The sequence below is a fragment of the Montipora foliosa genome, chromosome 5 (genome assembly GCF_036669935.1).
Source record: "Montipora foliosa isolate CH-2021 chromosome 5, ASM3666993v2, whole genome shotgun sequence".
NCBI classification, from domain to species: Eukaryota; Metazoa; Cnidaria; class Anthozoa; order Scleractinia; family Acroporidae; genus Montipora; species Montipora foliosa.
This window is the reverse complement of record NC_090873.1, coordinates 30,264,419-30,285,779: the sequence shown is the minus strand read 5'-3', so window position 1 is coordinate 30,285,779 and position 21,361 is coordinate 30,264,419. Positions and strand designations below refer to the sequence as shown.

The following is a 21,361-nucleotide window of genomic DNA, read 5'->3' as shown; positions in this document are numbered from 1 at the left end:
GAGCGCTATTAATAGAGAGCCAGAAAACCATTTAAAACATTTTGTGGCAATTTTTTTGTCAACAAACTTGGGTTGCCGGCGAGCAGAATTCGAACGTAAGCTGTTGTGCTTTGGCTTTTATTTGTGCTTTTTCTAACTAATCTAAGACGAATTCAGGCTGGTATTTTCGAATCAAGTGTAAGAAGACGGCAAAACCGTATTGATAATGTATTTATTTGAGTTAACTTCGCGAATAAAGACTTTCATCGCTTCCTTTCGACGGGGGTAGATCGACACGCACAACCGAAATGTACTGTTTCCGGTGAAAGGGCAAATGATTGACAGGATAGCACAGTTTTGACTGCCGCGCGCACTGCGGGCGCGGGTTCCGTATGCAAGGTGAACAGTGGTGATACATATTCAAAGTGAGGCAGAATAAATACTTTGTACAGTTTAATCATAATATTTAAGGGTATAAATTTACGAATGCGACGAAGAATTGAAACTTTTGTGTTCACTTTCCGGCAAATTTCTTTAATATGTGCTTTAAAAGAGAGTGAATTGTCGATGATTACTCCGAGGAGCTTGATCTGTAAAACAACATATTTGCTATTAGCAGCCATACAGATGTAAAATCACAGGGATCCCACACAATCTGTTTGTGTAACCTTTTGTAATTTTATAATAAATGTATTGGATTCACCTTTTGTTTCTTCTGTAGCGATATATTGATAAATATGTGCATGGACCAATGTTGAATAAACGTTTTATTTCAAGTTACCTGCGGCGTACTGTCGTCTTTTTGCCTCAGAAGTGGTCTTTTAAGCGATTTTGAAGATTTCGAGTTTACTGTGCTTCTTAATATGAGGTTTCACGTGACGTCATCGTCGCCATGTTGGTGGACGAAAACAAAAGATCTCTCATTAGCTTCTCTTGTTCGTCCACCAGAAGTCGTATATTTTTCTATTGTTAGTTTGTTGAAGGACAAGGGTGGAAGGAAGTTTTTGAACGGCTCCAGCGCCGAGTCGATTTTTTCCCAGAAAATCGTATCGCTCCGCTTTCAAACTTCGCAGGAGAAGATGCACCCTTCCTCTTAAGAATAATCCATAAATAGACAAGATGCCATTGACGCCTTAACAAGTCCCGGTCTCTTGAGAGTGATAGCGACAGGAGATGTGCAAAACAATAGGAAAATCGTTAATAGGGTATTTTGCTCGTGGTGATTTCCTAGTGAATCGTGGGTCGTTATAGCTGTTATAGTCCTTTTTTGGACTCAAACGGAAAACAATGGAATTTCAAATGACCCGCCACTGGAACTACTTAAGATTCACTAGGAACTTGCCATTAGAAAAATAGTCCATTGTCACAAACAGCTTCCCATCAGTTGTGAGATGTAACTAAAAGAAATCCAACACTGGTTGATATCTGTGCGATAACAAACTCTTCAGCTTGTAAATCGACTGGCGGAAGGGCTCCGTGGCGAAATCCCGCTATAAACACCAGATAGATTTGTCTTCAATACTTGAACTCTACCGAGAACAGTACAAATCCTTCCTATACAATACCTCGATCGAAGAGATAGAATATTGGTTTAATTTTGGTGTTCAAACTCGTACGGATAGAGGATAAGCGAAAGACTAACTTCAGAAGATCAACGGTTCCAGTTGCTATCATGGTCTGTGCTTCAGCGATGGAATGGAAGGGCCAACACATGACGCGTTTCTTGGGCATGATACAATTTCAAGTAGAACAAAAATAGGACAGAGAAAGCCAATACTAATTCTCCCAATACATTAATAATATAACTTTATTTTCACATGATAATATTTAAAGCTGAACAGCTTGTGGGGTGGTGCACAAATGAAATCAAATCAAATTAAAACATATCAAATCATATTGGTTTTTGAGGAGAAGGAAAAACCGGATTACCCGGAAAAAACCTCTCGGACCAGAGTAGAGAACCAACAAACTCAACCCACGTGTGATACCGGGTCTGGGAATCGAACCCGGGTTTTCACCACTGCGCCACCCCAGTTTCTTTGTTATTCGATCGGGAGCACGACGATAAATAACAAAATCCGTCATAATGAGTTACATCGTTTTCACTCGGTAGCTATAGCGCCGAAGTATGTGTGGAAGGTTGCTTCGAGGATCAAACCATGCCAAACCAACACTCTAGCTTGAAGGGAGAGTTCTCCCTTGTGAGAATTTCTGAAAATTTATGTTTATACTTTTATTCTTCCCCAATGAGGATGATAAACTGAATTCCCTATGTCAGACGTCCCTATGTCGTAAAAGTATTAAACGCCTTACGGCATACTGCTTTTGACATGAAGGCAGAAAATGTCAGTAGATATGCTTAGCTCACCTGTCTTGCAGCTTTTACTGTGCTAACATGATCCCCGGTGGTTCAAATAAGCTGCTTGTTTGATATTGTTTCAAGCAAGGGACAGTTGAGAGCGCATTTACTTTTGGGACTACTCCAAATATGACACGTCACACTGCAACTTGAATACGAATATTGAAAAACCATGCATTTGTTGGGAACTGCATCGAAACGCTATTACTGTTTATAAATAATTAGGATAGTACGCGCACTATGCTGTGTGTTTCTATGAGAGTATGGAAACACGGCTGTGATATCACACGGATTTTGATTGGTTTGTATTGTCAGACGTGCTTTTTGATTGGTTGGTAGGAAATATGAGCGTGTGTCAAGAAAATCTGTTGCAATCAAGAAGTAAAAAAAACCAGCATTTTCCTTCATTTGTTGAATTATCTTTAAGAAATACTGCGTCTCGGGTTTGCATAACTGTCTTGAATCCTCCCAACTCCCCCTCGTGTTTAGATGAGGCTATGGAAACACGAAAACGTCCTCTATTGCTTAAATATGTATCAGTACTTCTACAAGGTTGTATCCTCAAACGGCTTTTTTTGTGTGCTCATTTTTTCCGAGAATTATGGCGCTTAATTTTGGCACGAAATTATGGAATACTAACTGTGCTAAATTCAACATTTTCTCCGCAGAAACACCCTACGCTTATGATTTGTTTTTCTCCGGTCCATATGTCATTCAAACTGATATCCTAAGAGACGGACTGTCAGCAGTTGTGTACACAGCAGGAAAAAGGGAATCTTGCAGCTGAGCATAGAACCAGATGTTCAAGCTGAGTTATGGGATCTACTTTGTTATCGTGTCTGAAAGCCAGCATTGCATTGTTAATATAACCGTTATTCCAAAGGCGGAAGCAAAATGACCCCCAGGAAACGTTGCATTGCTTTTATAAGTTTGCTGAGTTTAGCATTTCAAGGTCAGTTCCTTTATATGATAGTATTAATTTCCTTAATCATTACAACGAGAAACAGGTTTTTTCTTTACCCTTACAACTGAGGCAACTGAACTTCGCAAGACTTGCATTGAGCATATACCCTTAAGTAATATGAAGGTTAAGTGAAAGGCGGGATTGATGATGATAAATTTAAATGCTGAATGTGTTTAATTTTGAAGATCAAATCTTGCTTCAAAGAAGACTATTCCTAAGAAAACGTAAACTAGATGATCGTTTTATAGGGAGGAGTTGCCTTGTTCAACTTCTTTTGAAATCGAAAATGTGTTTGATTAAAGGAAATCTCAAAAGGCTGATTTGTCAATTCAAATTTAACGAAAAACATGCAAGAGAATTGGTCCACATAGTAAAGAAACTGGAAAAGAAAATTCTTGAACTCTCTTCTGTATTATTTTGAAGTTTGTCCAAAAGAAAAAAGACCGGGTTGCTCATGAGTGAACTTGAAAATGTCCATTTAATCGGAGTGGACACGCTAGTAGGTCGCAAATAATTGAAGTTTTTGGATCAACGAGAACAGTTCATATGCCACCTACTTCAAATTACTCATGGCCAGGGGTTTCGTTCAAACTAAAACGACGAAGACTTTCAATGTGCTTTAATTTCCAGCGTTGACCACAAAAAGGAATACAATGGGTCGTTGATTTATTGTGGCAGGTTCACATAAGAGTGCATTCAGATTTACCCCTTTAATTAAAGTTTTCCACTTTTCAATAGGGAAAAGGTATAATCTGTGTTCTGTGTTTGGTACTTCATCTTTTAGTAAAGAAATTAAATAGGATAATTTTGTTCCAGCGGCACTCTTAGCAATGTCAAAAATTTCAAAACTCTGAACAAATCGGAGCTTTCCTAAGTAAGAATATATTGAGGGTGTCACGCGCTAACGAATTCTTTACCCGGTTTTTTTGTAACTTAGCCCTTGGCAACGAAATAGACCAAGGAACATTAGATTACATTGCAAGCAATCTGGAAATTCGCTATGACGTGTTAGATAACTTCCAAGACACGTGGAAATCCTACCGTGTCCGCATGACACTGACAAACGCAGGTTCAAGATTGATTCCCAGTGGACCTTGGGCTATCTATCTGTGTCACATCCGAGTAATTGAACCAGTCCATACAAAACACTATCCAAAAGGCTACGTCATTCCTGGTGGTCATGGTATCAAAGTGACGCACATAAATGGATGTCAGCACAAGTTTGAGCCAATTGCGAGTTTTTCAGGCTTGACTGGTTCTCAGTCTTTGGTGGTCGAATTTGACGGGGAAAACTGGGACGTTGCCAGAACGGATGTGATGCCCAACTGGTATATCGCCGCTGAAGGTTTGCAGGCGCGAACGATCACAAGCACCGTGGGCGAGACGTTGTCATTCGTTGGTCCGTTCAACGCTCCTAATAAATGGAAGCGCATTACTGGTGACAAGTACAATCCTTACACACCAGAGATGCGGTTCTTTCTTAATGATATTACGGACTTAAAGAAACCAGGGCAGTTAATCGTACCCAATCCGTCCGAGATAATCGGGCTGGATGAGACGAGAAAAGTTAATCTAGGAACTGGTGACTGGGCAATTGTAAGTAGTGCAGGGCTGAAGAAGGAAGCTAACTTCTTAGCAGGTAATCATCATCTTTAGCATTACCATGGGAGTGACCAATTCTAGGGAAAGCTATCTAAGAAATGTTTCCAATCATTGACCCATCCAGCCACCGGGCAATGCTTCCCCCATTTGTATGTTTAGAGTTAAATGACGCTTCTTCGTAAGGCCGAAACGGGTTTACCACAAAAAAGAGACCATCCGGGTCTAGTCAAAATGAGGCAATGATAAGAAACAGATGAGACATCAACTCCACCCTCATTTGCTTCGTTTTGTTTTGTTCGTTTGTCTATTCACTTTGTGGCAATCATACGTTTTTACCTGGCCGCGCGTTGAACCCGCGACTTTCCGCTCTGCATACCAGAGCAAGTTTACCACCTGTGCCAATAGGCCAGTTTCGTATTCTAACGGTTGGACTGGATCTAGCATGAAATGGAGGCTAATGCGGGAAAATTAATTTGCATTCGAAAAGATTTGCCCGCATTGGCCTCCATTTCATACTAGATCCAGTCCAGCCGTGAGAATTAGAAAATGGTCTATCAAGCGATACTTTCGGAAAGGAGAGGGGGCGGAGAAGTCCCTCTGGGCCTATTACCTAAACTAAAAATTCAAAGAAAAAAGGTGAAAAGTGAGGAGTAAAGACAAAAAGATTATGAAATGGCTGGAGGGAAAAACTGCGTTTTTCTCAAACCCTTTCCTTTCCCCAGGTTCCCTGCCATTTAAAAAGCACTGATTTGAGGCGCAGCTGCTCGAAGACAATTCACATGGGTGTATTAAGAATGAATCATCATCATCAAATGACTGTTGAAAGCAATTGATGCAATTGCCACTCTTGGTGATTGGTTTAAAGATGTCGCCCCGGCTTATCAACCAATGACAAGAAAAACCAAAACCAATCGCGACTTGCGTATGCGATTTTTCCCGCGCTTGAGCAGTTGCATGGAATTGCTTCAAATTTGGATTGGTTCATTGCGCTGTTTTCACTTGCTGTGATTGTTTGAAGTAATTACTTTGGTATTTGTTTTACGACACTCAATTGAAAACTGCTCTATCGCCATCGTCATTGTGATCATTTTCCCAGCTTGCCTATCCTGGTTAAAGCTCCTTTTTAAAATATTTTTTTCTCTGTACGTAAACTTATCTGCTTTACAGAGTCGAGCATCAATTGAAACGAATAATCAAAGTTTTGTTTTTTTTTTCGGTCAAATTAGGCGCTTCTAGCCGAGTACGCCGTTGAAGATTCAAACGAGCTATTTTGCAGGATTGCAACTTGCATTAGTATGCACAGTCAGATGGGACACTTTATGACAAATACATGATGTTGGTTCACCCTGGGCGGTCATTAGTATAAACCTATTCACTTTTTGCACAATCCCATAATACACCTCTATTACCCCCCAAAACGTTTGCATAACCATTATTTGCAATTTCTCCTGGGACATGAAAATGTCCTAAGAGAAGTCGAAAACAATGCCTATGCAGATTTTTTTTTTTTTTGGGGGGGGGGGTGGGGTAAAAGAGGTGTATTATGGGATTTGTGCAAGTAGTGAATTCTCGAAGAAGAGGTCAGGCTAAATAGGGCGGGTTAGTTGTTAACACTGCAAAAGATATACTAAGTGGTCTCTTATTTCAGGAAAACTGGGCCTCCAGCTCGATTATTTCAGCTCTTTCCGTCAAATTCACCTACAAATCGGTGAGGTTAAAATTGCGAGTATAAAATCAGAAAGCCGAGAGGCCTACTCGCTACAAGTAAAAGCGGATTCTCAGGAAATTGTAATCACCGGCCAGTCTCCTGTTGGCGTGTTCTATGGAATCCAATCCCTACTTAGCGTCAATGAACCGAACGGCATGGTGCCGAACGTTATCATCAACGATTCACCCCGATACGAGTTTCGAGGAATGGAGCTTGATGTTGGTCGAAACTTTATGCCCAAAAGTGAGGTGAAGAAGTTAATTGATGCTATGGCGATGTACAAGCTAAATAAGTTTCACTTTCACTTGACCGATGACGAGGGCTGGAGATTGGAGATTCCCGGATTACCGGAACTCACTGAGGTAGGGAAAAGCCTGACTCGTCCCCAGTTATCTCTCATAAACACGAGCTCAATAGACCATTATACAGTTGTGTGCTTAATTACCTGGCCTGTGAATGAACATGAGGCTAGATTTGACCTTGTTTTGATAGAAACCTCACAGCTTTTCTTCGGTAATTTCCAACTAATTAGCATGAAAACAAGACCATTAACATAAGAACAGCAGGGAGGTCTGTATCATAGCATAGCAAGTCAATTCCAGCCTCACTTTCATTTAAAGGCCAGATAACTAAGCAGCATAACTCTAAAAAGGTATACGGTGAAAATGGATTGTAAGACGAGAGTCATTCATTCGTGTCTTCCCTCCTCGAATCCCCTTCGTTTTTAAATCGTCAAGACAGCCTCAAGGACGACACAAAGGTCTTAAAAATCTTAAAATCTTTGTTTACAGCAATTACAGGCTGTATACACCAACTGACACGATTTTGTAGAGAAAAAATGAATTGACCACCTTTTGCAACCTGTTGTTATGTCAAATGTAACTTTTTATTCCGTTTTCTTGCCTCCAAGGTCGGGTCAAAGCGATGTCACGACGTAAAGGAAGAGAAGTGTCTGAATTCTCAACTGGGCTCGGGGCCTGGAACTGGAAACTCCGGCAGCGGTTTCTATACTGTCGAAGACTACCGCGAGATCTTGAGATACGCTGAAGAGAGGCACGTAGAAGTCATTCCAGAATTTGACATGCCTGGTCATGGGCATGCAGCTATCAAAGTGATGCAGGCACGACAGAAGAAATACGCCGCGATGGGACAAGCGTTCGAGGCAGACCAATACCTGCTTTCGGATCCCCTCGATACCTCACAGTATCTCTCTGTTCAGTTCTTTTCTGATAATGCAATCAACCCATGCTTAGAGTCAACGTATGAGTTTCTCGAACACGTTGTTAACAGCGTTCGGCATATGCATCATGATATTCAACCACTTAAGGTGAGCAGCGGGTATGATCATGTGCTTTAGTGCCACGAACTTTCTAGTCAGGCAGCTGACTTCAAAGAAGGATGCTTTCGTAAAAGTCGATCTTCAACACTAAGGTATCAGAGGGAGTTACATTATTTCCTCAACATATAGATTACGAATATAAGCAGGTAATCTTACCCATGTCATGCCATCCACAGCAGATATCTTATTCAGTAGAAGGAAAGGAATGAAAACAAATTGTGCTACACATCCTGCTGTTTCTTTGCCTAACTCAGCAACACAACAACGTGAAAGGTCCGCAATAATTAAATTTAGGGTTTACTTCGGCCCCCTTTCAGTAAGCATTCGTATAGGCGGAGTACATGGCTAGGAGTGTACAACTTCATTGTATTTGTGGAAGGGCGTTTTTACAGACCGAGTTATTTTTAGATTGATTTTCGTGCGAAGCTATTGCAAGTCTTCCATGAAAAATTCTTACCCATGGGATTGAGAATGGCCTCACTCTTGCAAGCCAACTCTTATCTACGAATTCGTCTAAAATAGCTTGATCTTTGAAAATTCCGTTACAAAGACCTAAAATTGGAGCTGTGGGGTTCCAGACCTGTTAATGGGCTTCGCTTCGTAATAATCTTGTGAATCAGAGGTCACAGGAAATTGAAGAAATGTATGGTTTGAAGTGACATTTACATTAGAATTTACTTTGTCTTTCCTTGACTCCCTTAATAATATACATAAAAAAAATACTCAGTTCTGATTGGTTAAGAAAGAGTGCAGCTCTCGTGTAACAAAAGTGGAAATTGGAAATTCACGTTTCCAAGTTTACAGTTGACTGATATTCTTGTACACGTTTTAATTTCAAGTTTTAACCAATCAGTCGAAAAAAATTCTTAGAAAGTTAAAAAATGAGCTGTCAAACGTTCACTTCCTTTTCTTCATATCCATTATTAATAAGTTATCACAAGAGTTCATCACCCAAGAGTACGATTTACCCAAATTGGCCTCAGTAGTCCCCATCAACGTCAGAAAAGTATCTTTTTTCTTGAACCAAATCGGCTAACTCAATGTTGTACCCAATTCAAACCGGTTCTTGGGGAATGTTTTGTTCCAGGTATTTCCATATCATTTAAATGTGAATGTTACATTTTAATGCAAATACAATACACAAAGAATCTTAATCGAGAGAGATTTAAATTGGGTACAACATTGAGCTACCTGATTTGGTCTATTATTTATTTCCCGCAAAACTTGGTTATATTATAGACACTTTTCTGACGCCGATGGGGACAAACGACAAACCTGATACCATATTTTTACTCTTGCAATTGGGTATTGGACTCTCTGTTATCACATAATTTCTCGTGTAATTTGGTATAAATAAGGTAAGATCTTGTGCTTGATTTTTAAATGACTGGAATTTCTTATGTTTAAGATATTTCACTTTGGTGGAGATGAAGTGGCTCATGGGGCCTGGACAAAGTCCCCTGCATGTAAGAGACTGGCGCAGAAGTTGGGTCTGAATTTCACAAGTCCCACCATCGTCAAGGATTTGAAAGAGTATTTTGTGCGCCGAGTGTCTGAGGTGTCGCACAGGTTTAGTAAAGTTCTTCCTTGTTCTAGGCGGGGCTTATGCCTGTATTCTAAAGCAGATTTCAATAGGCCATTTTCGGAAATATCAAATATTCAGCTTGATAGTGAGGCAGTGAGGACAAAAACAAAAGAAACACGTTGGAGTGAATGTGAAAAATATTTACATATCACCCACTTTCCTTTGTCTTTGTCCTCTAAACCTCTCTTTCAAGCTGAATTTTAAAATATCAAAAGTGGCCTATTAACAATAGGCGAGGTGAAAATCAGTGAATAAACACCGAGACGAAGTCCAGTTTTTGATTCATCGAGACTGAGGTGAATAATTGTTTTAGAATAAGTGCATAGGTGATTATTTGGAGAAGACTCATTTTCTTTTAAACAATTAATTCCTTCGTCTGTCACCTCGACAAACGGCTTGCCACCATTTTGAAAAAACCGCTTACTCAATAGGTGATTATCGCTTAATAATCACCTCAATTGCAACCAATCACCGCAGCAAATTTTCAATGATGTTCAGATGCGGAGTGGACATAAGAAATTAATTTTTACATTGGAAATTTTATATTAAACTAAGCAAAACACCTTCTCTCGCATAAAGAACTTGTGGCGGGGATCGATAGGGTTTCAAGTTCATATAGTATGTTTTACTTCAAACTTTACTTGACATGGTGAATTTCAATCCCGGTTCAAATAGGCCATTTCCAAGTTCATGTCTGCCTCCTTTTCAAAGCGAGTCTAAGTGCGAAGTTTTTGTAATGGTAATTAGTTCTACTTTACATATGAATGAAAGGGAATTTTCATAACAAAAACTTCGCACTTAGACTCGCTTTGAAGATGAGGCAGGCTTGAACTCGGAAATGGTCTATTCTTTCATTAAGTAAGACTATTCTCTTGATCTCAGGTATTGTCTTGATCTGGGCGCGTGGGAAGATGGCGTTCTCGGGGTAAAGGATACGCCATATGATCGCAGTTATCTGAAGAACGAGAACGTATATGCTCACGCTTGGGACAACGTGTGGGAATGGGGACAAGGCGATCGCGCTTACAAACTTGCTAATGCTGGTTACAAGGTATTGATAGTGATGGGGGTCCATTCTAGGGTGTTTAGGGGAAATCTTTAATTAATCACGAAACGGTAATATGAAATATTTTACTTCATGATAAAATTTTCATTTCATCATGAACAAGATGATTCTGACCAAAGGGACTTTTATCCAAGCGAGTTGCCATAAACTTGAAAAACGTCGGGCCGATTTTTTCAAGATTACCCAAATACAATCCGTTTCAATCTTGTACATTTATGTCCATCCATGCTTCTCTTTCCTTGGCTGTATTTCTTTTATGTTTTTCAACAGTTTTAAGTGGTTATTGCAATGTTTCATTTTACTTTTTGAGCATTTTGGGTGTCATGAAACTACATCATTTTGCGAAACATAGCCTCAGTTTAAGCGCTCATCACTACCTCATCATCGTCACAAATTTTATGAACAAAGGTTGTAAGATCAGGCCTGTGGTTTATAGTCCTTATCCCAGAAGACTTGAAGTCTAACCATTTGCGGATGTAATTACAAAGGCAGCACTTTCTCCTCAGTTATTTAAACACCCAGAGTGTTGGTCCGGCCGGAGTTGAACTCAACGCCGGACTTCCGGCACGATGCTCAATCCACTGAGCCAACCCGGGTCGGCTGATACGAGGATTGTCAAAAATGGAAATGGTTGATCTGAATTTTGGTTAAACACTGAATGAGCCAGACAAATCTTAAGTCTTCTTTTCTATCATTCACAAGGTTGTTTTGACACAAGCGACACATCTGTATTTTGACCATCCCTATGAACCAGATCCTGAGGAAAGAGGTTATTACTGGGCGCCGAGATTCATTGATACTCGAAAGACGTTTGGCTTTATGCCAGATGATATCTATGCCAACGCTGACTTTACAAGGATGGGAGAACCTATTGTAAATTTGTGCGAGGAGATGTACAAAGGAAAATGCGTCCCTCTCAAGGAACCTCAAAATATTGCAGGTATTTAGAGCAAACATGCTTTCAACGCTATAGTATAAGAGATAATTACTTGGATGTCACTTTTTTCACAAACTGGGACAATCGCATTTTTCTTTGTATCGAGGAAAGGTTATATGATACCGCAGGTCCTGTAAATGTTCTTGCGCTTGCTTTTCCCGCCATTTGGTTTTTGTTTGTTTTTAAGCTAGCGCTTATTCTTCTTAACAATATCTGTTCAGAAGCCAATTCAGGGAAGGTTTTTCATAAGAAAATGAAAAAAAAAGCACACACAAACCAAAAGCGGTCGCGAAGATCAGATTTCAATTACTAAGCTTCTAAGTAGTGTGAAATAACTTTGTTTGTGGAGACTTACCCTTCACCTCTCAAATCGAACGAGTTAAAATAGACTAAAATGTATAAGGTGTACTTTGAGTTACGATTCTAAACCTATCGAATGGTTTTGCACTTTGTGCGGTCGTCGTCTTTTTTTAAAACTCCTCATTCCAAGTTTGATTGAACAGTGCGAATCAGATCCTTGTGATCATTCGGAGTTCAGTTCAAAGGCTATGTCACATTGATAAGGCCCAATGAGACCACTTGAAATGGCCCTTCATAGCCGCCACTATCCGGGACATAGTGCTGTGCGCATGCGTAAGGCACCGCAGACAGCGGGAGAAGGTAACAGATGTAAGCAACTTGCTTCTAAGTTTGTTCACACTTTTGAGACTGCTCTTAACTGAACATGCACCTCTCTTTATCATGCGCACTCATGAAGACACGGCTTTCATTTTCTCTTTTGCAGGAATGGCTGGAGCCCTTTGGTCTGAAACAGTGCGAAATCCCAGTCAGCTCCACTCAATGATATATCCGCGACTGCTTGCACTGGCCGAGAGAGCATGGCACAAGGGATGCTTTGAGAACGAAACCAACAATGCAAAGCGCCAACGAGTGAAAAAACTTGAGTGGGAGGCGTTTGCCAACAGCTTGGGACACAAAGAGCTTGCGCGATTGGATAGAATGAATATTGATTATCACATACCTGTTCCAGGAGCGAGGTACAAGTATGGGTCATTTCCAGGGTTTGCAAAGTCTAAAAAAATCTGAAATTTGGATAACGTACGGCGTTGCAACATGAAAGAAGAGCCGTCACTATTTAACAACTAAAGTTTGAGATCCAAGGGAGTAGAGTTTCTGTCCGAGATTAGTGACTTCGCAAATGTTCTTTAGATCTCCAAGAGCACGGTAGCGAGCTTCATATGAACTAAACGGAAGAATTATGAATTACACCCCACGCGAGTGCCCCGTAAACTGACATTTCAGGAAAAAAAAACTTCCGTTTTTCTTTTATGACAAATAAGCCTTAACGAAATTCACACATCCCAAGGAAAATACTGTGCAGCTCCCTACTTGCTATGTTTACTTTCTCCAGACATTCCTCTTTCTTATATCCAAGCAATATTAAACAGGTAATTACCAAGCGAAAAATATCAAATGTGAATTTTGTAGCAGTCGGTGTTTTGAAAATACTCGATTAAAAACTATCCAGTTGGTTCTTTTAGGATAGTCGAACAAAAGCTTCAGGTGAATTCCGCTATCCCCGGTCTTCCAATCCAGTACAGTACAGATGGAGGACTAACATGGAGTGACGTCACAGATGGTTTGTCTGTGAGTGGACGTGTGATACTGGGCACTCGGTATGTATACCGAAGGTTTGATGTCTGATGCAATCTAATCAGTAGTATTTAACAGTGACTTTCAAAGTTATCTTGAAGAATATTTCCAATATTTACACCTTATTACAAAATGGCCGCCATTGAAATAAAAATATCATACTGGCAGTCATTTTGTAATAAGGTGAATGTCTCATGTTAAAAGTTAATGCTTTGGTTAACTCTATTTTCTCGGACACTACAGGTAATAATTATTAGTATAAATACACAGGTGATTATACAAAATCGCGCGCTCCCATTGGCTCGCTATCTCGGATTATCAGCCGATAATCACCTCGACGGACAAAATGGCTGCCAGTAGTCGTTTTGCCACTGTAAGTGAAGATGATCTCGCGTTGAAATGTTTTTTTTTCTCTTTTTTGAATTAATCACCTATGTATTTATAATAAAACGATTATTCGCCTCAGGCTCAGTGATTATCGGTGAATATATATATTCACCGATAACACTTCGCCTTCAGCGAATAATTGTTAATTACTACTCTCCGGTATGGCCATCCCTCTCGAGCAAGGATTATAATCCACCCATTTTGAATTATTCATTTTCCCCATTCTTGTCTCGTTTAGCATATCTAAGTCTAAGAACGAGGCTACAAAGGCTTATTTGAACAGAAGCGACAGAGGGTGCAAAGTGCAGGTTGCAGGTTGCAGGTTGCAGGTTGCAGGTTGGAGGTGCAGGTGAAGCAACCCAAACCTTTACAAAAATGCTTACCTTAGGCTTAAACATTATTTTTTACGCCTAATGTTATCATTGGTAAAGGTTTGGGTTGTTTCAGCCATGGTGAAACAATGACCTGCAACCTGCAGTTTACATCCTTCTCAGAACGGCAAAGCAATACCAAAATGGCAGCCATTTTGGCGAAAGTTGGGCGATCTTTTTTTTCCAAATACAGGTAAGCCCTTGCTGCATTCTTTTGAAACTCTTGGCTCAGAACGAGGCATCAAGGGCTAAACGAGAGAATTCGCTACTTCCCCATTCCCATAATGCAATACGTTTTGGAGGTTCTTTGCATAAAAACAATACAAGTCATTTACTCTTGGGACTGTGTCATGCTTCAGTAAACTGGATATCGGTTGTCTCAATGCAAATAACCCCCCAACATGAACTGTATTATGGGATTTGTGAAAACAGTGAATTTTTAAAATGGCGGCAGCAGCGTAGCGGAAGTGATATATACCTGGAGTTGTTTGTGCTCGAAGTGTAGCTCTGCCTTGATGAGTCGGCAATCTCCAGATACGTTTTATCAAAATATCAATAGACAAAGAGATTCTGCTTGCATGACAACTCTCCACTTTAAAAAAAAACTGGCAGTGGCAGTAAGATTCTAGCATGGCAAAATTAATTGTAGTTGACACTACTTAAAACATGACACAATGATCAGTCACTAGAAACATCTTTGTGTAATGTTGTCTTTTTAGGTCAGCGGACAGGCGTCGCTTGAGCAGACTCGTCGAAAGTCAAGCGTAGGACTCAAAACTTTGACTCTTAAGAAACAGTCAAATACGAGAGATTGCAATAAAGGAATGAGAAAATACCTGTCTTATTTGATGTGTATTTTGGCATGCCTTGCGTATGGTAATAGACCATCAAAAGCCATCTGTGCACGAATTTGTTACTTAACGCTTTCTTTTACTTGGAAGTGGGGTGGGGAGGAACGGGGTAGTGCTTACGCAGTGGGGGGAGCGGTTGCTCACCAATGAGGGTGGGGATCGTCTGGAAACCGTCACTGGCAGGATTATGTTGGTTCTTCACTCTGCTCCGAGGAGTTTCTCTCGGTGTACATGGGATCGAACTGCATAAAGTAGACTTCTTGTCTCCCCAATATTATGGGCAGAGCACTTGTGGCGTGGCTACATAAAGAGCATTGAGGTTTTTTATATAGTGATTACTGCTATGAACCAAACAAAAAGTTCTACCTTTTATTTTTGAAAACGCACAAACGAACGTTGTAAGTTAAAGAAATAAATTTCGATTGAAACAAATTCCGTTACATGCAACATTTATCTACAAAACTGAATACAGCTAAACTAAAGACGAGTAGCTGTAATTTGGATAGGTTTTTTGATTATTATTTCTTGATAGCTTGGTTTTTACAACCCTACTGGTCCTGCTGCTGTCGGCGGACCTAAAAAGAAAATCATAAATAGTAATTAATTCACACTCGCATAGAGCGAGTTTCAATTGAGTGTCGTAAAACCAAAACCAAAGTAATAGCTTTGGCCAATCAAAAAGGACGGAGGCAATCCAGTAAACCAATCAAGACTCGAAGTAATTACACGTAGCCGACACAAAGCGCGGGAAAATGTGCACGCGCAAGCCACGATTGGTTTTGCTTTCACTTCTGAGTGGTTGAAAAAAATGGTGCGAGAACTTTCAACCCATCAGTGAGTGAAGTAAATGCAAAACCAAAGCAATTCGCTAATTACTTTCGACACTCAATTGAAAACCGCTGTAATAGCCACTATATGCCTTACTAAAGATAACTTAAGCTTCTTGGTTAAATTTTGCCCAAGCAGTAGAGTAAGCTGAGGTAGGCGTGTTTGCCAGTGTCGTTGAAGGGGAGGTGGGAGTGAAAAATACCTCGACGCGCCATTCTCGTCATCAGAGCCTCGGGTCGCATTTCTGCGCATGACCCGAGGCCGTGGGAAACTCTATGTAGGACAACAAACGCCGTAGGGTTCTCATAGCCAAATATTGGCTATTTGAACCTTACGGAGCCTGCTCACTCCCTGTGCTAACATGAATGCACCAATTAGAGAAGCTTTTGATTGATCTTCTGGAAAACCAATGAGAAGACACTTTGTTTTAGGGTTCCTCAGAGCTCTTCTCTCCCTCAGACATGCGCAAAAGAGGAGAGCTCTGGGGTCGAGATTTTTTAATGGACTTGCCTTGCAAAAAGAGAGTGAATAGTGAAAGGTGAAAAAGGCGGGCCGCGCCTTTTTAAGCGAGTGACAATAGTACAGAAAGACTTAACACGAAACTGACAATTTGCATGCATTTTACATTAACTTTGGTAAGCGTTTTTCTGGAACGGACTGCTTTGTATGGTGCAAGGGATCCACCGCTAAAGATGTCAAACAAATCCACTTCAACCGAGCCAGGGCTGCAACTTGGGCTTTGCAAACTGGTCCGCCCAGCAAGAAGAAAATACAGCGCAGAATAAAAACAGAATTGGTGAATCAGGTCAATGATTGCTCGTTTTTGACCATGGCTCGTTAAGTCTTTTTTTACCACCAGGCTGCCCTCTTCCGGCAACTTTGTCACTGCTTGATCTAGGACGTTCTGAACAGAACCGTTTGTGATAAATGATTACTACTTATTTCGGAGATCAGAAAGAGCAAAATGCCGGCCAAAAGCATCTTGTCAGACAGTCTTGGTCCCACAAGATGGAGGGAAGCTCTAGGATCACGGTTGACAACTGAAGGAACAGCCTTCAATCAAGCATAGTCAACCACGGGTTCATGGAAAAAAACTAATTGATTTCTTTTTTAGTATTACCTTGTTCTCAGCAGCAATGTGCCGCTAACAACAGTCGCCACTTTAGGATCAAACCAAGTTTTACCACCATCGATACTGCACTCAACTGTAAGACCAGGAAAGGCTACATTCGTTTTGAGAACTCCATCGACAAGTCTACAACAGAAATTGTGACAGATAAGGAATCAACCAACTTAAGCTGAGATCAAGGAAAGAGTGTCAAAATGTATAACAGATACTCTGGAAATACGGGATGTTGAGACACACTTTATTTAAGACAAATGTCACGCGTACATATTGGGCATTTTGTCGAATTTTGGGTGTCATGAAATTACATTATTTTGCGTGACATAGCCTCTTTAAAGGGACGCTTTGTGATTATTTATACGGATAGTCGCATTCGGGGGCAAATATGAGAACCATGGACCTGTTTCATAATATAGGCCATATAAAATATTCTTTTCTTTTCATGATAATAAGACTTTTTAGCCTCCCTACAATGGGAAAAATTCAAAAGAAAAATACGTAAACCAAATTGAGGCTATAGTAGGTCTAATTAGCATGAGCACAAAAGAAAAATAATTTGGTCGCCATTTGTGAAAGTAAAGGTCAAAAACAAAGGTAAAGTCTGCTTACGAGCCAAGTGGCCCATTTAAGCCGGAGCTTATCCCGGTTTCTGTAGCATGAAGCCACTAGGAGTATTTCTACTCCCCCCTGGATGGGATGCTAGTCCATCAAAGTGTTATCCCCAGCATCAAATTCGCTGGTACCCATTATACACCTGGGTGGAGAGACTGGCACCGTGAGAGTAAAGTGTCATGCCCAAGAACACAACACAATGTACCCGGCCAGGACCCAAACCCAGACCACTCCATCCGGGGTCGAGCGCACTAACTATGAGGCCACCGCGCCTCCCACAAGTGGTCAATAGACATTCAACAGCGCTGTGAAACTCACATGAGAGGCCACGGGGACAAGTGGCTGGTTGGATATGGACGAGAACAATCTTGGTTAACTTCACCGTGGGCTAAGACCAAGCCCAAAGGCTTTCAATCTCAGAACCCCAAACACTGGCCGCTAGCTAGATCTCCTTCATCGATTCTTTATCCAGTAACTTGACTTCCGCGAAAAAGAAATAAATACCTGGCTCCAGGTAAAGGAATGCGATAATTTATTCCTAGTTTGTCCAAACGTCTCAGTTCTTTGTAACCCAGAGTGTTGGCGAACCTCTCCCAACTTTCCTCTTTCAATCGATCTCTCAGTGATTTCTTTCTTTGATTCTCCCAATCTCCACTGTGCCAGGCCCTCTCGGAGACAGCAAGCAGTCTTGGGAATGTCATGAACTGGAAATGAGTTGGAGTACGAATGGTTTCTGACCAGATGGCCCCAGCCATACCTGTGCGATGAAGGTGTATTCTGTGAGGTGTTGAAACCGAGAAGGAATAGCAACGAGTCTCAGATCAGAAAAATCTAGAACAAGCTCGAACTAGGAAACAGTCGGAGCACGGATCGAAAATTTCGCGTAAGAAAACTCAAGTCGGTTTTCTCGGAGTATCTCATTTGCCGTTTCGTCTTTTCTCGTAAATAATTCAGTCTGTTTGGAGGTAATCAAACTGAGGGAATTTGGAAGCAAAGAGTATGGTCATTTAAAACAGTGACATGAGGCAGGCGTATTGATACCAAACCAGGAGCCCATGTATGATTTGCTCCTGTACCAAACTTAAATTAAAAATGTATCCCCACCACTCCTTGCTCGGTGTTTTTCCTCTCCTCTTAGAGCCTTTGGAATCGAAATATAATTTCGTTAAGGTCACATTTCTTAAATTTCCTCTCAGTTAATTTAAATAGCGTAGATACTCAATGAAGAAGATTATTTCGAGCCCTATGAATCGGCATCCTCTTTCCAAGAAACAAGAAAGGAGTTTTTTAATAATATAATATCATATGATTAGACTTTCCCTATCCGTTCCCTTCTTTTGCTTTGTTGACACTTCGCTTAAGAAGTATGTACTTGCCATTGACAATACGGAAAGCGATATTGCACGATTTACTCTCTTTAAAATCTAAATTAACTTTGTACAATAGAGAATACGGGGGGGGTGGGGGAGAGAACACATTGATAATCTTTTTCAATATAAATTTAGCCCGTGGTCATAATGCGTGGCTATTTTAAGGAAGACACCTGGGGCCCGTTTCTCGAAAGTCCCGATACTTTTCGGGCCATTTTCGGGTGTCACAATTTCCTCTGTATCTCATGAACGGAGAGGATTTAAGTCGTCAAACTTCACAGTCAGATTGCTTTTTACTACCTTGAAAACTTGTTAAAAGATCGGCTATCCTGAACAAGCGGTTCGCAGTTTGACAAATGGCTTTTTGTGCCCGAAACGTTTTCGGGACTTTCGAGAAACGGGCCCCAGATCGGTTATCACTGGATGCGCGAACAGGGGCAAGAGACCAACTTTTACAGAATGACGCGAAGCTTAAAAAACTATCATGGGGGTGGGTTCTTCCATCCCCCAGCCCCCCCACCCTCTCCTTCCCACCACCCTCTCTTACTTTGTAGGATATGGAAATTTCATTTCTCTTTTTTTCTCTTTTTCTTTTTGGAACCAAAAATCTCAGTTATATCCAACATGCCATTTTTTGAATAACATTTTTGGCTGACCCGGGACATATATCTGCTGTTGTGATTTGTCTGAGAAAATCTTAATTGGCTAAGAAGTTGACGTAAGGTAATTTCGGTCAATCATTAATCGTAGCATGTCATGAAACAGGGCCATTGTTCAGTCTACTTCGCGTGGTTATTCAAAACAAGTATTTCATATGTGTTTTTTCATTCACGTGGAAGCAAAAATAACTTGAATGGCAGTAACAATTACGTTTAAACTTTGAAAAGAAGGTCAGTTTGCGAATTTGAAAATGTCCCTTTTTTACTGAACATTCAACTCAGCGAAAACCTCTAAATTCCACTAACCTACAATATTATCCAGTTTCTCTGGTGGCACACAGCCTCCAACTGTTTCACAGTAGCTAGTGGCTACTCCATTGCCTTCTGTCTCCAAGCTCTTATACATGTTTTCCGGCATAAAACCAAATGCTTTGCGAGTATCCGTGCATCGGGTGGCCCAGTAAATTCCTCGTTCTTCCGGATCCGGTTCGTAGGGATGGTCAAAGTACAGATGAGAGGCCTGGGTCATTACTACCTGAAGGAGAGAAACATGTTTACGTCACCAAGGCAACTAGCACTCACAAAGAAAAGGACGCTAAGGGTCTAAATTCGTCTTTAAAAAACGACAGCTGATTGGTTGTACGTCTGGAGTGGTTTTGTTTAAATCGAAATTTGTAATGCATTTTGGACGAATGTAGCCTTTCAAGAGCAACAAATTCTTTAAATTAATTAAAATTTATCATTCCACTTATTCATTTTCAAACACGTTTTTGGCAACAGGGTCACTTCTCTACTCATAATGCACGGCTGGAACCCCCGGGAATAATTGTCAAGCACGGTGGATAGCTGTACAAGACATTTACCCTAGGGGCAAGAAACTGTCATAAGTTTATCTCGGCGCAGAATAAATATTACTTAAACTCCTTCAACAGAAGATCAACAGCAACTACAGCCCGTTTAATCATAGTGGAGCTCGCGCCCGCGAAGAGCGCCAGTGCTGCACCATGAGTAAGACTTTTTGGAAAATCTATCCATGCGAAAAGTTTTGGTTATGACATCACGTACGTCCGTACGTCCATCCGCCCGTAAAGACTGTCGGGGAGGAGGTGGGGAGGCAGGACAGCCTCTGGGGACGCTAGTGTTCGGCCAATTATCCTTGGCGGGAAATAGCGTGGCAGCGTTGCATTTGGCAACCCGCGTTAATTTAATAGTGACGAGCAAAGGGATAAAGAGCAGGAAAGAGCACGAGAGAAGATGCGACGATAACCAGCGATCAGGCGTACGTTTCTTTAGAGAGGATGTGAAAAGGCCACACCCTCTCTTAAGAAAAGTACGCCTGATCGCAGGTTAAGGCGACAAAATTTGAGAAATTTAAGCGAAAAAATCCTCGAGAGAAGCCGAGGAAGGAGAAGAAGAGAACTTTTCAATGAAAATCAACGTAAAGCTGAGAGAAATAGAGCGAGAGACAAAACACATTTACAACGGTTAGCTTTCAGATAAGCTTAAGGTTTTCCTTCTTTAATAATAAGCTTATATGACTCGTTGCTCGCATATTTTGTAAAACTAGCTTTCAGAGGAAGAAGGCCTGAAAACGTTAACCTTTGCAATTCCTTGTTGACAGAGATTCTGACATATTTCAACAATCACATTTTTAGGCTTTTTGTATGAAATCGGTGTCCAGTTGGGAGCTGCTTTGTTTGACTGTGAAATTGCAGTCGAGTAAGCGAATTTACTACGCTGTTGTTCTGAACTGAAGAGAGAGGGAACAAAGATTGTCATTCAAACGGAATTGGAAATTGGACAGAGAAAGGACAGGGAATTGAACCCACGACCTCCGGTTAGATCACCGCTGCTTTACCGACTGAGCTATTATGCCAGACGGGAGCAAGTCGTGGGAATTTAAAATGTCAATGTCACGGCAACGAATATGTACAACAAGTACAAGGAAGGGTTACGTTTTTGCAA

The 21,361-nt window shown here is 40.9% G+C and overlaps 2 protein-coding genes across 3 annotated transcripts in view; one reads left to right on the top strand and one right to left on the bottom strand.

The window, feature by feature from the left end:
• The first annotated feature begins 3,184 nt into the window (after positions 1-3,184).
• Positions 3,185-14,780, top strand: LOC138003107 (beta-hexosaminidase-like). Its single transcript, XM_068849053.1, has 10 exons — positions 3,185-3,290; positions 4,240-4,941; positions 6,553-6,974; positions 7,523-7,939; positions 9,360-9,520; positions 10,419-10,587; positions 11,305-11,542; positions 12,324-12,576; positions 13,081-13,215; positions 14,670-14,780. The coding sequence occupies exons 1-10, from the start codon at positions 3,233-3,235 to the stop codon at positions 14,716-14,718; spliced, it is 2,604 nt and encodes an 867-aa protein (XP_068705154.1). The 5' UTR covers positions 3,185-3,232; the 3' UTR covers positions 14,719-14,780.
• A 398-nt stretch (positions 14,781-15,178) lies between these two features.
• LOC138003919 (beta-hexosaminidase-like) overlaps positions 15,179-21,361 on the bottom strand; it is a 40,752-nt gene continuing 34,569 nt past the window's right edge. For both annotated transcript variants that reach the window (XM_068850235.1, XM_068850236.1), the window contains 4 exons: positions 19,703-19,931; positions 17,872-18,124; positions 16,750-16,884; positions 15,179-15,376 (listed from right to left, as the gene is read on the bottom strand). In XM_068850235.1, the coding sequence (XP_068706336.1) occupies positions 15,274-15,376; positions 16,750-16,884; positions 17,872-18,124; positions 19,703-19,931 (720 nt within the window). In that variant the 3' untranslated portion in view covers positions 15,179-15,273. The remainder of the gene's footprint in view (positions 15,377-16,749; positions 16,885-17,871; positions 18,125-19,702; positions 19,932-21,361) is intronic.

What these genes read in the sequence shown, in the direction of transcription:
- LOC138003107 (XM_068849053.1), top strand. Translation starts at nt 3,233, where the DNA reads ATGACCCCCAGGAAACGTTGCATTGCTTTTATAAGTTTGCTGAGTTTA. An exon ending in GGAAGCTAACTTCTTAGCAG is followed by an intron (nt 4,942 to 6,552) that starts GTAATCATCATC and finishes CTCTTATTTCAG; the next exon opens with GAAAACTGGGCCTCCAGCTC. An exon ending in GGAACCTCAAAATATTGCAG is followed by an intron (nt 11,543 to 12,323) that starts GTATTTAGAGCA and finishes TCTCTTTTGCAG; the next exon opens with GAATGGCTGGAGCCCTTTGG.